Here is a 13,507-nt window from a genome sequence, read left to right as displayed (position 1 = left end):
TTGGTACTTTTAAAAGACAATGGAATGAACTATATTGTTACTTACTGCTACTTTCATCTCCGTACTTGTAAATGCAGGTTGGGTTTGCAGGACATAGAGCTGAGAAGGTAGGAGGAACAATATCTAATATACGCTGATGATAAGACAACCTACAATACAAATAAGAGCCTCAGAAAATACTGTTCATCAGTTCCCCTCTTTGGTACCTCTAACGTACCAGGAAAGTCCCATCTCTAACATCCTGGACTCAGCTGACAGCCCAGAAGCCAAAGGGGAAACAAGTCCTTTAAGCTTTTGTCTATGACAGCATACTGAAACTCAGGCCTTCTTCAAAACTTACTGGTTCACAGTGAGGTGTGGGCCGGTGGGTCTACAAGCCTGGTGACCAAGGATGTGGAGTGGTACTGGGGTAGGGTGGGGCAGAGGAGACTCCGTGATGGGGAGACTGATTATACTGTAGCAAATAAATGTATATCAAGGCTAATGGGAGCCAAGTTTCCTACTGCCCGCAAAGGTATTTAGAAATCATGGCAAGGGGCAGGCTAGAAAAAAATGAGGTAGAGTTAGAGGGATACACACACCTAGGTGGCTATGAAAAGTTACATATGTGTGTGTGCATAAATGTATACACTATCTTTGTCCATCCCAAGAGTAATGAGCACATCACGTGTCCAGATCTTGGTCCCTAAATACCGTACTCCACTATTAGGAACTTGGGCTCTGTGAGGGGCGCCTGGGTGGCTCAGTCGGTTGAGGGTCAGACTCTTGATTTTGCCTCAGGTCATGATCGCAGGGTCCTGGGATCGAGCCCCACGCCGGGCTCCCTGCTCAGTGGGGAGTCTGCTTCTCCTTCTCCCGCTGCCCCTCCCCCTTTCTTGTGCGTGCTTCTGCACGCATGCAAGCATGCACACGTGCTCCCTCTCAAATAAATAAATAAAATCTTGAAAACAAAAGAAAAAAAAGAAAAGAAACCTGGGCTCTGTGAATAGATGATTCCAGGGAAGGGGCAAGGAAACACAAGTTGAGCCTGGGACAGCTTATGCCAAAAATAAGGAAATGCTTAATGAATGCAGGGGGATGTTAAGAGAGGGAAAAAAAAGGACACAGGAGGCACAAGGGACTCCCCAATAAACAAATCAGGGACAATTTAGGCATCAAAATTAATAATGACAGCAAGAGATAACTCACTGAAGGAAACAGAAATCCATTAGTCCCTACTGATACATAAACACAGGAATAAATAAATAAATGGGCTAAAAAGGATAGCTAGTGCTTTCTTACAGAATGCCAACTAATAAATGCTGGGAAAAAATGAAAAAAGAGAATCATTACTTGGCAATCATCATAGTGGTGGCAGATAAAAGTAGCAGTTGTCAGTAGATGTTTGATGCAGAATAGGATAGGAGTATAATCTCAGGATATCTCCCACAAAATATTAATCAATTACAAAGGGTAAAATGGTGAATTTAAGGTGGAGAAGCCTAGCAGACATGGACATGACCAGGTGACCAAGGTTAACATTTCCAGGGGCAGGGCTCCTGGGCCTCCTGACGCGATGCACGAGGAAGACAATCAACCACGTTAAGTCCTGAGTCTGGTTAGGAGTACACCTGGGGGCGACTCAAGAAAGAAAGGCCTAGATTCTTTAAAACACGAAAGACAGCAAAGAGTAACTGGTCAATTGAGGAATGGGAAGAGAATGACACCTAAATGCTACCCTTGTGCTCCTGGATAGGACTGGCCCAGAAAAGGAAAAGACATGATCATGCCAGCTGGCAAGGTTTCATCTGCGGGCTGGGTGGCCATACTCCTGCACCACAGCCAGTTTCCTAATCTGGAGGGCTGCATGCTGGCCACTCAGGAGTGTCTTTGCTTTGAGGAAAGATACAGTGGACTGTTAAAGGACAATGGGCCATCACATCTGCAGCTTGTTTTCAGAGGGTTTAGGAAAAGACCAATGTGATTGGGTGTATACATACAGAGGGAAAAAAGTGAACATCTGAACAAGTGTGGTGAAGTGTTAATAACTAGGGAATCTAAATGAACAGGATACACAGTTCTTTGCACTATTTTGGCAACTTTCCTGAAATGTGAAATTATTTCAAAGTACATCTGACAAAAAAACATTGGCCTAATTCCCACAGAATCCAGATGGCATGGCTGCTTCGTTTTTAAGTCTATATCTTGGCTAAAAACTGAAAGGGAAGAGAGGCAGGTACTTGGATGTAAAAAATGATATGCAGGACATACATCACACATACAAAGAAGAGAACAATCCCCCCCATAGAAATTAGGAGAACTAAGCTAAGGAGAAAACACACAGAACTAACTTACCTCATACATTTTTCCAGAACTTCCCTTACAAACTTTGGTTTGGGACTTTCAGGATCTTGAGTAAGACAATCTGACCTAATGAGAAAATAGTAGTTTTATAAGTTCTTACACATAATCTGCACTTATACCTAAAGTGTACTTAGCTACAATGAGTTTCCCTGTACCTAAATTATTTCATTTACACACACACACACACACACATATGTATACCAAAAGTATTTCAGACTGTGTAGAAGATTGTTTTTATGTTATAGCTTTAAATATTAAGTTTTCTTTATTATGAGAGCAGAGAAAGGAAAGATAAAACGTACGACCACTTACCAATCTTCCCAGCTCCAGCGGAACTGGAAGTTACTTAGATGATGGGAAAACCAATTAATAAACCTATAGAGAGAAGTGGGCAGGTGGTGGGGGGAGATAGAAAAGAATGAATGGTTGCAGTTTGTAACAGGAACTTATATAATCTGTCAGACAAATAAAACCCTACTTTATAGAGTTAAATGAAAATCATATCCCCCTACCAAAGCTGTATCTTCTGCTGTCACTTACCCTTTTCTCTGCAAATCTTATAATTCGTCTTCTCCCCAAAATAACAGTCCCCTATTTCACTCCTTGTAATAGAACTATCCTTTTTAAATGAATAACAGATATGATGTGAGTGCCTGTTTTCTGCCAGGCACTATATATACATACGTGCGTGTCTGTACATGTATACACACACACTTATACATATACAGTTGAAATCTCACAATAATTTTCAAGTAATGTACTATCTTCCCCCATTTCACTGACAATGTAACAGAGGCAAAAGAAAAGATTAAAGGAATTCCTTATTAAAGGAATAAAACATTTTATAAGTGGCAAAGCCAAAGTGTAGTCTCTCATCACACTATACCCTTTTCACCACAGACAAAATATACATCTCTTTTCCCCTAAAAATACATCTAACTAGATAGAAATCACCTTAGTATACAGTATAATGCTATGAAATTTGTAAGAGCCCAATATATATTCCTGAATTTCAAATGGCATAAATGTGATGTCCAACACAACTCCTGGTTTTATTAATTAGACTGGGAGAAAAATCAGAAGACGCTTTCTTAAAGCATGTCCCTCACAGATCTGTAATTGCAATCACTGAAATTACTCAGGATAACAGGTTTGACATAGAATAGTGGTTACTGATAATGTTCAGATATGGACATGAAAGATCATGGTAACTGGAGAAATGTTCAGTACCTCTCCCAATCTGAATTGGGAAACTGACAGAGGTAAGAAAGAATACCAGCTGATAAAGGCGGTATACAGGCCTCCCCCCAAAGAAGACAGTGGGCATGCAATTACCACACCTCTAACAATCCAATATGGTCTTTGGTATAAACTGAGTCTTCAAGCTGTAGTTATGCAGAAGCTAATTATTTTAGAAGCAGATACTATCTATAAACAAAAATACATACATAATACATAATAAGTATACAGTATTAGACTCTGCTTCTGCATAGGGGATAGTTAGTATAAAGCCTATTTTAAAAGCTTACATACCCAACTACAAAGGAAAAAGTATAATTATACCAAAGCACCAAACAAGTAAACAATGAACGAAATTAAAGAAAACCTCAGCATGGCCATCATTTCATATTGAAAGTTGTACTAGAAAGTATAAGGTTACATTATGAGTTTTATTATTATACAGAGGATTATTCTGGGAAGGCAAGAAAGAAAAATCAACTTAGAAATTCTAAAAAGGCAAATGTTTTACTGATCAAATTCTTTTATACAGTACAGGGAGCAGAAGCTGCTAGCCATCAGTATAGAAATAAGGCAATTACTGTACCTGTCTACACATGTAGTGTTCATTGTGTCCAAACGCATGTACAACATTTCAGTTGCCTGTGCAAGCTGTGAATTTGAGGATAAGGAAAACTACTCTCCATCCTCCTTCAAAATAAGTTGTGATAAAAAAAAAACATTTCTTAGAAGTCTGTATAATGACTAATAATGCTGAGCATCTTTTCATATAATTGATTTTTTTTTAAAACAGCTTTGAGTTACCAATGACGTACAATAATGTACGGTAATGACCTGCATACACCCGTGAAATAAACACAGTGAATATTTACACATCACCTCTACTCTAAACTTTCCCCATGCTCCTTCAGAATCCTCTCTCCCCCTCCTCCCCTGGGTCTGCAAGCAAATATAAATATTGGTCTGTTGTCACTGGATTACTTTGCATTTTCTAGAATTTTGTGTAAATGAAATCATATAGTATAAATTCTTATTTGTTTGGCAAACTTTTATTCAGCATACTTATTTTGCAATTCATTCAAGTTGCTGCCTGCCCCCAAAATTTGTTCCTTTTTATTCCTGAGTAGTATTCCATTGTATAGATATGACAAATTTGTATATTCATTTATACATTGATGGGTATTTGGATTGCCTCATTTGGGGTTATTATAAAGTTTCTATGAACATTAATGCCCAAATCTCTGTAGGGAAATGTGCTTTCATTTCTGTTAGGTAAATACCTAAGAGTGGAATGGCTGGATTGTGTTTAACGTATGTTTACATGTATGTTTAACTTCTGAAGAAATGGCCAAACTTTCCATGAAGTGATTTAAACCCAGTAAGAAATATTAATAGTCTTTTAAAGCCAGGCCAAAGAGATTAAGTTTAAAAGCAAAGGGAAGGATACAACTTGGGGTAGAGAGCCAGGCTGAAGTTTGCACAGCTCGATGAGCAGTGTTGTGTACATCACATCAATGTGCGGCGGTGCTGGAAGCTGAAACAGCTCTGCAAAGATCACCTGCAAAAGAATTCATGAGTCAGAACTCAATTCAACAGGTATCTGTACTTTCATCAGAAAGACCTCAACATTCTAAACGTAAACTCTAACTCTATGGCATTCATAATTAAAAAAAATTCCTTTTTAATCTTTAAAATTATGCTCTTTAAAACATGGAGATCTGTAATTGAATAATGAAAATTTCATCCTTCTATAACTCAAATAAGAATATGCAAAAATTAATGCTTATTTGATACTGCCAAAGAACTGTACAATTAAATTCCAACTCTGGAAATATCAGAGTTGATTCAGGCAGGTGATCCATCAGGGTTTCATTCCTAGTAGTAAAAACCCTCACTAGATTCTGAGGATAGGAACAGAAGACAGTCAAGTCATTCCAGGCTGCTACTTAAAAACTACTTAAGAAGAGATGGTGCCTGGCCATCTCTTTGGTAGTCCAAGATTTCTCTGACATGATTGTTGTTCAGAAACTTGTTTCTACCCTCCCTATATAATTCATGAACCACCTATCTAGAATTCTAAAGCCTGGTCTGCATTCTTTCGTCTCACTCCCATCTCCCATCCCTCTATACTTCATTCTTTTTTTTTTTTTTTTAAGATTTTATTTATTTATTTGACAGAGAGAGCAAGAGAGCACAAGCTGGGGGAACAGTAGGAGGGTGAGGGAGCCCCATGTGGGGCTCGATCCCAGCACCCTGGGATCATGACCTGAGCCGAAGGCAGACGCTTAACCATCTGAGCCACCCAGGCGCCCCCCTCTGTACTTCATTCTGAATTTTTACACATATTTCAGATTTGAAAATATGACTTACATTTTGCATTTCAACAGACGTGTCAATGAGTCAGGTTCATAGTCTAAACATGACTCTCAAGTTTTATAAAGACAGGACAAATGCACTATTTTTAAGAAAGCACACAAATGCAGTATGAATAAAAAGTGAATCTGTAATACATCATAACAGTGCTCACTTTCATGAGTATTTTAACATAAAGGAATAATGCAATCAACAATCTGACTCATGTATGTGTCAAGTGAAAAGTTTTTTAGAACATAAATCTCTACAAGGCATTCAACTTTACTACTACTATCACCCCTCCGCATGACTTAATATGGGGTCAAACGCATCATCTTTTCTTCCTACTTCCAAAAACAATGGGCTTTTTTGATTTCAAGGAATATTCATACTTCTCCCTACCTTGTGTTACAGGGAATATACTAGTATGAGTATGCTAGCAATAAAAAGCCAGATAAACACAGTTAAGAATAGGTTATTTGCCTGAAGTAATACAATATTTTATTTATTTATTTTTAAAAAAGATTTTATTTCTTTGACGAGAGAGAGCACAAGCAGGGGGAGCGGCAGAGGGAGAGGGAGAAGCAGGCTCCCCGCTGAGCAGGGAGCCCCACGAGGGACTCAATTGTAGGACCCTGGGATCATGACCTGAGCCAAAGGCAGACGTGTAACTGAGCCACCCAGGTGCCCCAGTAATACAATATTTTAAAGTATTCAAGCCAATTACGTATCTGGTAAGTGGACAATGTGCTGACAGACTGGAGGTAACTTACACTATCCATGAATGAAGACATACTACATAAATAATTTATGGGCAACACAATATTCCATTTGGCTACTGGTCTCAACCTCCTCTTTTCTCTTTACTAACATGGCTGACAGAGCACCAAAACTGACAGCAATTTCCTTGCTCCTGTGTTAATTTTCAGTATCTGACAAGTTGCAAGGGAAAAAAAAAAAGCCAAGAGTCTATTACGCTTTAAAATCAGCAGAAAGATTCTGAAACTTAGAAACATGCTCCATGTGGAATGCATACCTCAACTATGTGGTAGTTCAAGGGGATCTTGTTCTTCCCTGGATAGCTCACCAGCTGTGCAGCACTATAAAAAATGTAACTGAAGTTTAATAAGTATACAAAGATACCTAAATCAAATAAGCAGCTCCAAAAGCAGTGCATTTGGATTCAAGGGAAAGAAATCTTTTCTGAAATGCTCTAGATTTCAGGTACTTCACTTAATTAACTATAGCACAAATTACTTTGTTTACCACAAAGAAACCCTTTAATGCATCCAAAATTCCTTAAAAGATCAAAAGGAATAAAAGTAATAATACTAAGAAAGCATATTCAGATCTACTAACTTTAAAAATGTTAATAGAGTAGACCACTCCCCAAATACTATATTCCTTTCCACCTTAAAATCTAAACCAAAACTCTCCAAGGCTTAAGGAAATACTAAAAATAAACTTTTCCAAAGCTTGATACATAAATGTTAGGAAACTATTAATATTCTTTTATTCTCGTAACATTCATAGCAAAAACAGTCATTCAAGTTAGTTTGTCCATACCATATGGCAAATAACCACACAAAAAAGCCAACATCATATGCACATTATTATAAAACACTATAGTATTATGAAGCAGCCAGAGATACTATTTGAGTGTGAAGGGCCTTGAAAAAGCAAAGAAGGGTCTTTAGAGATTGGTCTTACTTAGCAAAACAGGGCATCAGGAAGAGAGGAAGATTTTCTTACACTCCTAACATACATTTTGCTCTTACCAAATCAAAATTGCTACTTTTTCTCCACTCAAAAAGTTATCATGAAAACAATCTTACCAAGTCTTCCTTTCCTTCCAGTGGGACTTAATGATACAGTGAAGATTCTCTTCTATGACAAATCTTTCAACTGAATGACTCCCTGGCATTACAGGACCCTGGAAAGAAAACCCAATGTATATACTACAAATCCAGAGAAAGATACTGTCTTTCATTTATTTAACAAATATTTGAGAGCTTATTACGTTCCAGACACCATACTGGGGGCTCCCAGGATAAAAGTTCAGAAGTGTGAAAACTCCTGTCCCCGTCATACTCCCTTCTATCGACAATACAATTAGGGTGGCAGTGGCAGCATTTTTTCTAGTGCCCCTGACAGTATACTATCACCATCCATCTCAAACCAAAGAGTTTATATCATTAGTTCTATACGGTTTGATTTTTTTAAACCACGAGAGTGGATTAACTTCCATAATAAATATGGAGAGAGGAGAAATTTTTACTCCAAACACTGTATAGACATAAAAAGTCATATATGCACTGAAAGACAGCCATACTTGGGGCGCCTGGGTGGCTCAGTCGGTTAAGCATCTGTCTTGGGCTCAGGTCATAATTTCTGGGTCCTGGGATAGAGCCCCCTGTCGAGCTCCCTGCTCAGTGGGGAGCCTGCTTCTCCCTCTCCCTCTGCCCTCCCCCCCCCACTTGTACTTTCTCTCAAATAAATAAAATCTGAAAAAAAAAAGACAGCCATACTATTTAAAAAAAATGGTTAAAAAACCTGCATTTTTTTAAGCATATGCATATAGCAAACAGGTTCAAAGAGTTTATTTTTATTTACTTATTTACTATTGTAGACTTTTAATCTCTATTAATTTTTAATATTTTCAAATAAACTTTTTTTTTCCCAAAGACCAAAACAAAAGAACCAAATCCTTTTCATTTTTAGGGAAGCAAATACTTTATATTTTTATGCTCTTCTGGCAAAGGAAAATGGGCACATTAGAGAGGCAACACCAATTAAGTATAAGTTTTCTTATAAATTAAGTACAAATATACAAGCAACATCAATTAAGAGAAACACATTTTAAGGTCCTATTCTAGTTCCTCTTATACAAACAAATGCCTAACTACAAAGATTCTAGCCATCTTACATGTACATTAGATTTCCAATTAGATATCCCTAATGAGACCATTACATAATGTTGACTGAAAGCATTTCACTATATATGCAATATAGCGAAGTGGGTAGCAAGCTGATAATTCTGTACATGTAACTGATTATCTGACAATGTTTTATTCTGAGACAGATTATACATACACTAAATTTTCACTGGCCAAAACCAATTTAAGGTAGGACAGAAAAGAGAAGACAGGAGAAAGAAAACTCAAGTTTGATCTCAGGTGGTAATACTGGTGCTCATGCTAGTGGTTCTCAAAATGGGACAGTTTTGCCCTCAGGGGTCACCTGGCATCTCTGGAGATAGTTGTGGTTGTTACACCTGACATTTCCCCTCTGGATGCTGTTGGTAGAGGCCAGAGGTGCTGCTAAGCATCCTACAATCACAGGACAGCCCCCCACCACAAAGAATTCTCCAGCTCCAAATGTCAACTGTGCCAAGGCTGAAAAGCCCTGCTCTCTGCTGACTAGGATGTACTATGCAATGGTTATGGTACTTTAGCCAGAACCGATCCAGTCATCACCATGCTTGCTGCTGGGCTGTTCAAGTTAAGACAGTCATTCAAATGCAAAGATATAAAATAAAGCAGAGTGAAAATGTGAATTTTTATACCAAAGGTTAATTTCAAAATCATACATTTTCTTAATTAGTAAAGTATAATGGCTGTTAACAACTTGGCTTCATAATAAAGAATATGCATATTTAAAAACTAGAGTCAGCCTATACTCATCTTTGAGGTTTTTAAATTAAAAATATTTTAAAATATTTTTTTAAAGATTTATTTATTTGAGAGAGAGAGAGAGTGTGTGTGTGTGGAGGGGAGGGGCAGAGGGAGAGGGAGAGAGAATCCCAAGCCAACTCCACGCTTAGCACAGAACCTGACGGGGCTCCATCCCAGGACCGAGATCACGACCTGAGCTGAAATCAAGTGGGATACTTAACCGACTGAGCCACCCAGGGCCCCTAAAAATATTTTATAATATTTAAAAAAAAAATTATATAGTATGAATAATAAAACAAGCTGTGAGGGTTAGAGAGAAATGGATAATCTCAAAAACTGGGTATTTTTTGAGGCGCCTGGATGGCTTAGTTGGTTAAGCGTCTGCCTTTGGCTCAGGTGGTGATCCCAGGGTCCTGGGATCAAGCCTGGTGTCGGGCTCCCTGCTCAGTGGGGAGGTTGCTTTTCCCTCTCCCTCTACTCCCCCGGCTTGTGCTCTCTCTCAAATAAATAAATAAAATCTTAAAAAAACCAAAACACAAAAATTTTAAAAACCTAGGTATTTTTCTTAAAAAAGTCTTATTAATAATAGCTAAAATTATGGGGCACTTATGTGTCACATACTGTTCTATGCATTTTATGTTTTAGTAATTCAATCCTCATTAAATCTTTATTAGAATATACTATTTTTATTATTCCATTATGAAACTAAGGTAGAGAGGAAGTAACTCATGCAAGATCATACAGCTAGGATCTGACTAAACCAGGATTAAAACTTAAACCAGTCTGGCTGCTGAACCTATTGCACACTGTACTCTCAATCTACTTACACATGCTAAATAGGATTTCTTGCATAATGAGGTGATACCATTCACTAAATTAAACTGTTAACTTCACTGCTGTTGGTCCTCTCAGATAATAAACCACTAGGAATTAAAATGTATCACAGGCATAATTCAAACAAGATTAAGCCACAAGCACAATGCAATATAAGCCCTCTGATAGGAACTTGTAGTTGGTCACATACCTCGGGATCATCTGTGTAATCAAACATTCTGAAGATGACCCGTGGCATCGGGTACACGGAATCTTCTGTGTGAGGAGGTGGTGTAAAAGGAGGCAGATTGTGTTGCAGTGCTTCACATAGGATGCTGTCAAAGGCAAGATAAGGTCTTAGGATGTGCCGCTCCTGCCAGCGATCCTTTTTCAATTTCTGAATCTGGGCCCACAGGCAATCTAAATACTAAAGACAGATTAATTTTTAGTAATTAATATGTGTATTTGGAGGTCATAAGAGTTAAACTACATAAACCAAAAACTATTACCTTATAAAATACAGGATACAAAAGTAAGCGAGTTTGCAATTAAATACAGTACAAAGGAATAGTGCTAAGTTTTTGTTTTTAATTACTTTATAAAGTCTACCTGTCTGTAAGCGATTACCATTTACATTTTCAAATTGGGCACTTAAATAAAAAATAACTGTATCTGGAATCCCACAGAACAGGGAATGCTTTGATTACATTCTAACACTTATTAAAAATCGACTATATGCTGGAGCGCCCAGGTAGCTCCGTCGGTTGAAGTGTCTGACTCTTGCTCAGGTCATGATCTTGGGCTTGTGGGATCAAGCCCCATGTTGGGCTCCATGCTCAGCACCGAGTCGCCTAGATTCTCTCTCCCTCTCCCTCTGCCCAAACTCCCCACCCCCTGCCCCTGCTCATGCACGTGCTCTCTCAAATAAATAAACAAAATCTTAAAAAAAAAATCCACTATACATCTAGAGCCATGAGGAGCTAGACCCCTGATATGAAATGTGGAAAACCAGCTAATGTAGATAAATGGACTATGTCAGAGACAAGAATCTACTCAAGAGCTGCCTGTGCTTGTATCATGTGACAGAACCGCTTTACCTCTTCTTGCGGATGTGGTTTCTCAGCAGTCCATACTTGTAACATGGGCACATGTGTCTTTTGGCGTCTTCTAAACATAAAAATGAAAATCTACCCTTAGGTTTTTAACAACATGAAAAGATGTTTAGTTGCTTCATAATTAATAAAATGCAAATTAAAGCAGTAAAATAACATTTTTACCTATCAGATTGGCAGATATCAAAAATTTTGATAATGTATTATATTGCTGAAATATACGCAAATATGCAATTTCTCTGCTGGCAGAGGGGCTAATTGATACCATCTCTTTAGAGGAGATTTGGAAGAGTATCATCTCTTTGGAAGGCGATTTGACTAAGTCTATCAAAATTAAAATCGTTAAGACACTTCAACCCAGCAATGCCATTTCTAAAAACTTCCACCCTTCACAGATATATCTGCACATGTACACAAAGACATATACATACATAAGGATATTCAATGAAGCATTGTTTATAATATAACACCAAAAGACTGGAAATAACCGAAATGTCTACCGACAAAGGACTTGTTAAAGAAATTATGGTATGTTAAAAGAGTGGAATACTGTACAGCTGTTAAAGAAGAATGAGGCAGATCTATATACTTTTATGCAATAAATCCAAGTTAGATTAAGTGAAAAAAAAAAAAAAAGCAAGTGAAGAACAGTATGTATACCGGACTACTATTTGTATAAAAAAGGGGAAGGACATATACTCAAATGCTAGGATATTCATATTCTTTTAGTTTTATTCTTTTGCAAACATCTACATTTTAAAAAGAACCAGTACGACTTTCAAAAACATAAAAACATTAAAGAGATTTATCATTTAAAAGTAGCTTAAGAGCAAAGAAGATTTTTTCTTTAGATTTTTTGTAGCTTTATTTGTAACTGATTAACAATATCCAAATAAGTTACCTATTAATGGATAGAATATGAAACTTAAAATTATTCTGAAAGAACATACGGGGACACAAAACCATTACCACACTGCTGGTTAACTGCTAAATTTATGAACAAGCCCTGCTATCAGTATACCTAATAAGACAAACCAAGTTTTTATGCCTACTTGGAAGAAATGGGTAATAGGAGGATATGAGACTATTTTAATTGAAATGTGTCATTTACTCAAGAAGTGTGGGCTGGGTGGAAGTTAAGAGTCAATGTTTTAAAGACTTGGTCTGGGATTAACTTACATGAGATAAATACATTGTATATGCTAAACCTCTCTCTCAAATACTGTGGTTCAGTAGGTCTGCAGGTTGGGGTTGGAGCACATTTAAGTACCATAGGTGATTCTATGCACACTATGATTTGAAAACCACTGTGTGAGGATAGAAGATATTTTATGACTTCGCAAATATGTACCAAAGCAGCTTAAAAGGAGCTATGTTACCAACTCCTTTGCATCAGCAAAGTAAGCAAACGTTTGATTACTCTGAGGTCTCAATAAATTATAACAGAAGGGGAATGAAGTTACTTGGAGGAAGCCATAGGAAACTCCACAGCTTATCTTTGAGAAATGAAACTGAAATGGCATTACTAACAGATAAAATACAACACATTTATCATATCAGTAAGAACTATGAGCTGTGTCCTTACTTAAGATAGCTTTCAGTGTTGGCAAAGATGCGGTCCATCTCGGCATCTTTCTTTTCATACAACTCCTTTCCAACCCAGGGCAAAGACGACAGAAATGCATAAACATACCAATCTCGCCGCACCTGAAGAATTTTTAAAAAGGCAAATTTAAAATATGCGCTTGTTAATTTTCATTCATATTGTATTTATTTTTGAATGAAATCCTATGGAAGCTTAAGTAAGACACCTGACTCTATCAGAGCATTTCTACCTGATATTAGTTTTAATTTTATTAGACAGAATCATTTGAATTAACATACAGATATCAAGAGAACCCACCACTATGGCAGTTGACTTAGCTGGTAGATATTAAGAATTTATAGTGTGATAATCTACTGTTATCTTTTGGT

The 13,507-nt window shown here is 37.5% G+C and overlaps 1 protein-coding gene across 1 annotated transcript in view; it reads right to left on the bottom strand.

The window, feature by feature from the left end:
* NCBP1 (nuclear cap binding protein subunit 1) overlaps positions 1-13,507 on the bottom strand; it is a 38,428-nt gene that overhangs the window by 11,227 nt on the left and 13,694 nt on the right. Inside the window, exons 6-15 of the mRNA XM_028108691.2 lie at positions 13,119-13,240; positions 11,519-11,588; positions 10,633-10,848; positions 7,770-7,867; positions 6,971-7,034; positions 5,030-5,140; positions 4,169-4,233; positions 2,656-2,718; positions 2,335-2,409; positions 46-149 (exon numbers count right to left, since the gene is read on the bottom strand). Coding sequence (XP_027964492.1) covers positions 46-149; positions 2,335-2,409; positions 2,656-2,718; positions 4,169-4,233; positions 5,030-5,140; positions 6,971-7,034; positions 7,770-7,867; positions 10,633-10,848; positions 11,519-11,588; positions 13,119-13,240 — 988 coding nt within the window. The remainder of the gene's footprint in view (positions 1-45; positions 150-2,334; positions 2,410-2,655; positions 2,719-4,168; positions 4,234-5,029; positions 5,141-6,970; positions 7,035-7,769; positions 7,868-10,632; positions 10,849-11,518; positions 11,589-13,118; positions 13,241-13,507) is intronic.

The sequence above is a fragment of the Eumetopias jubatus genome, unplaced genomic scaffold (genome assembly GCF_037043125.1).
Source record: "Eumetopias jubatus isolate StellerSeaLion01/CBP00866 unplaced genomic scaffold, mEumJub1_p1.0 scaffold_15, whole genome shotgun sequence".
Taxonomy (NCBI): domain Eukaryota; kingdom Metazoa; phylum Chordata; class Mammalia; order Carnivora; family Otariidae; genus Eumetopias; species Eumetopias jubatus.
Note: the sequence above shows the minus strand (reverse complement) of the source record. Positions and strands in the feature narration are given on the sequence as shown.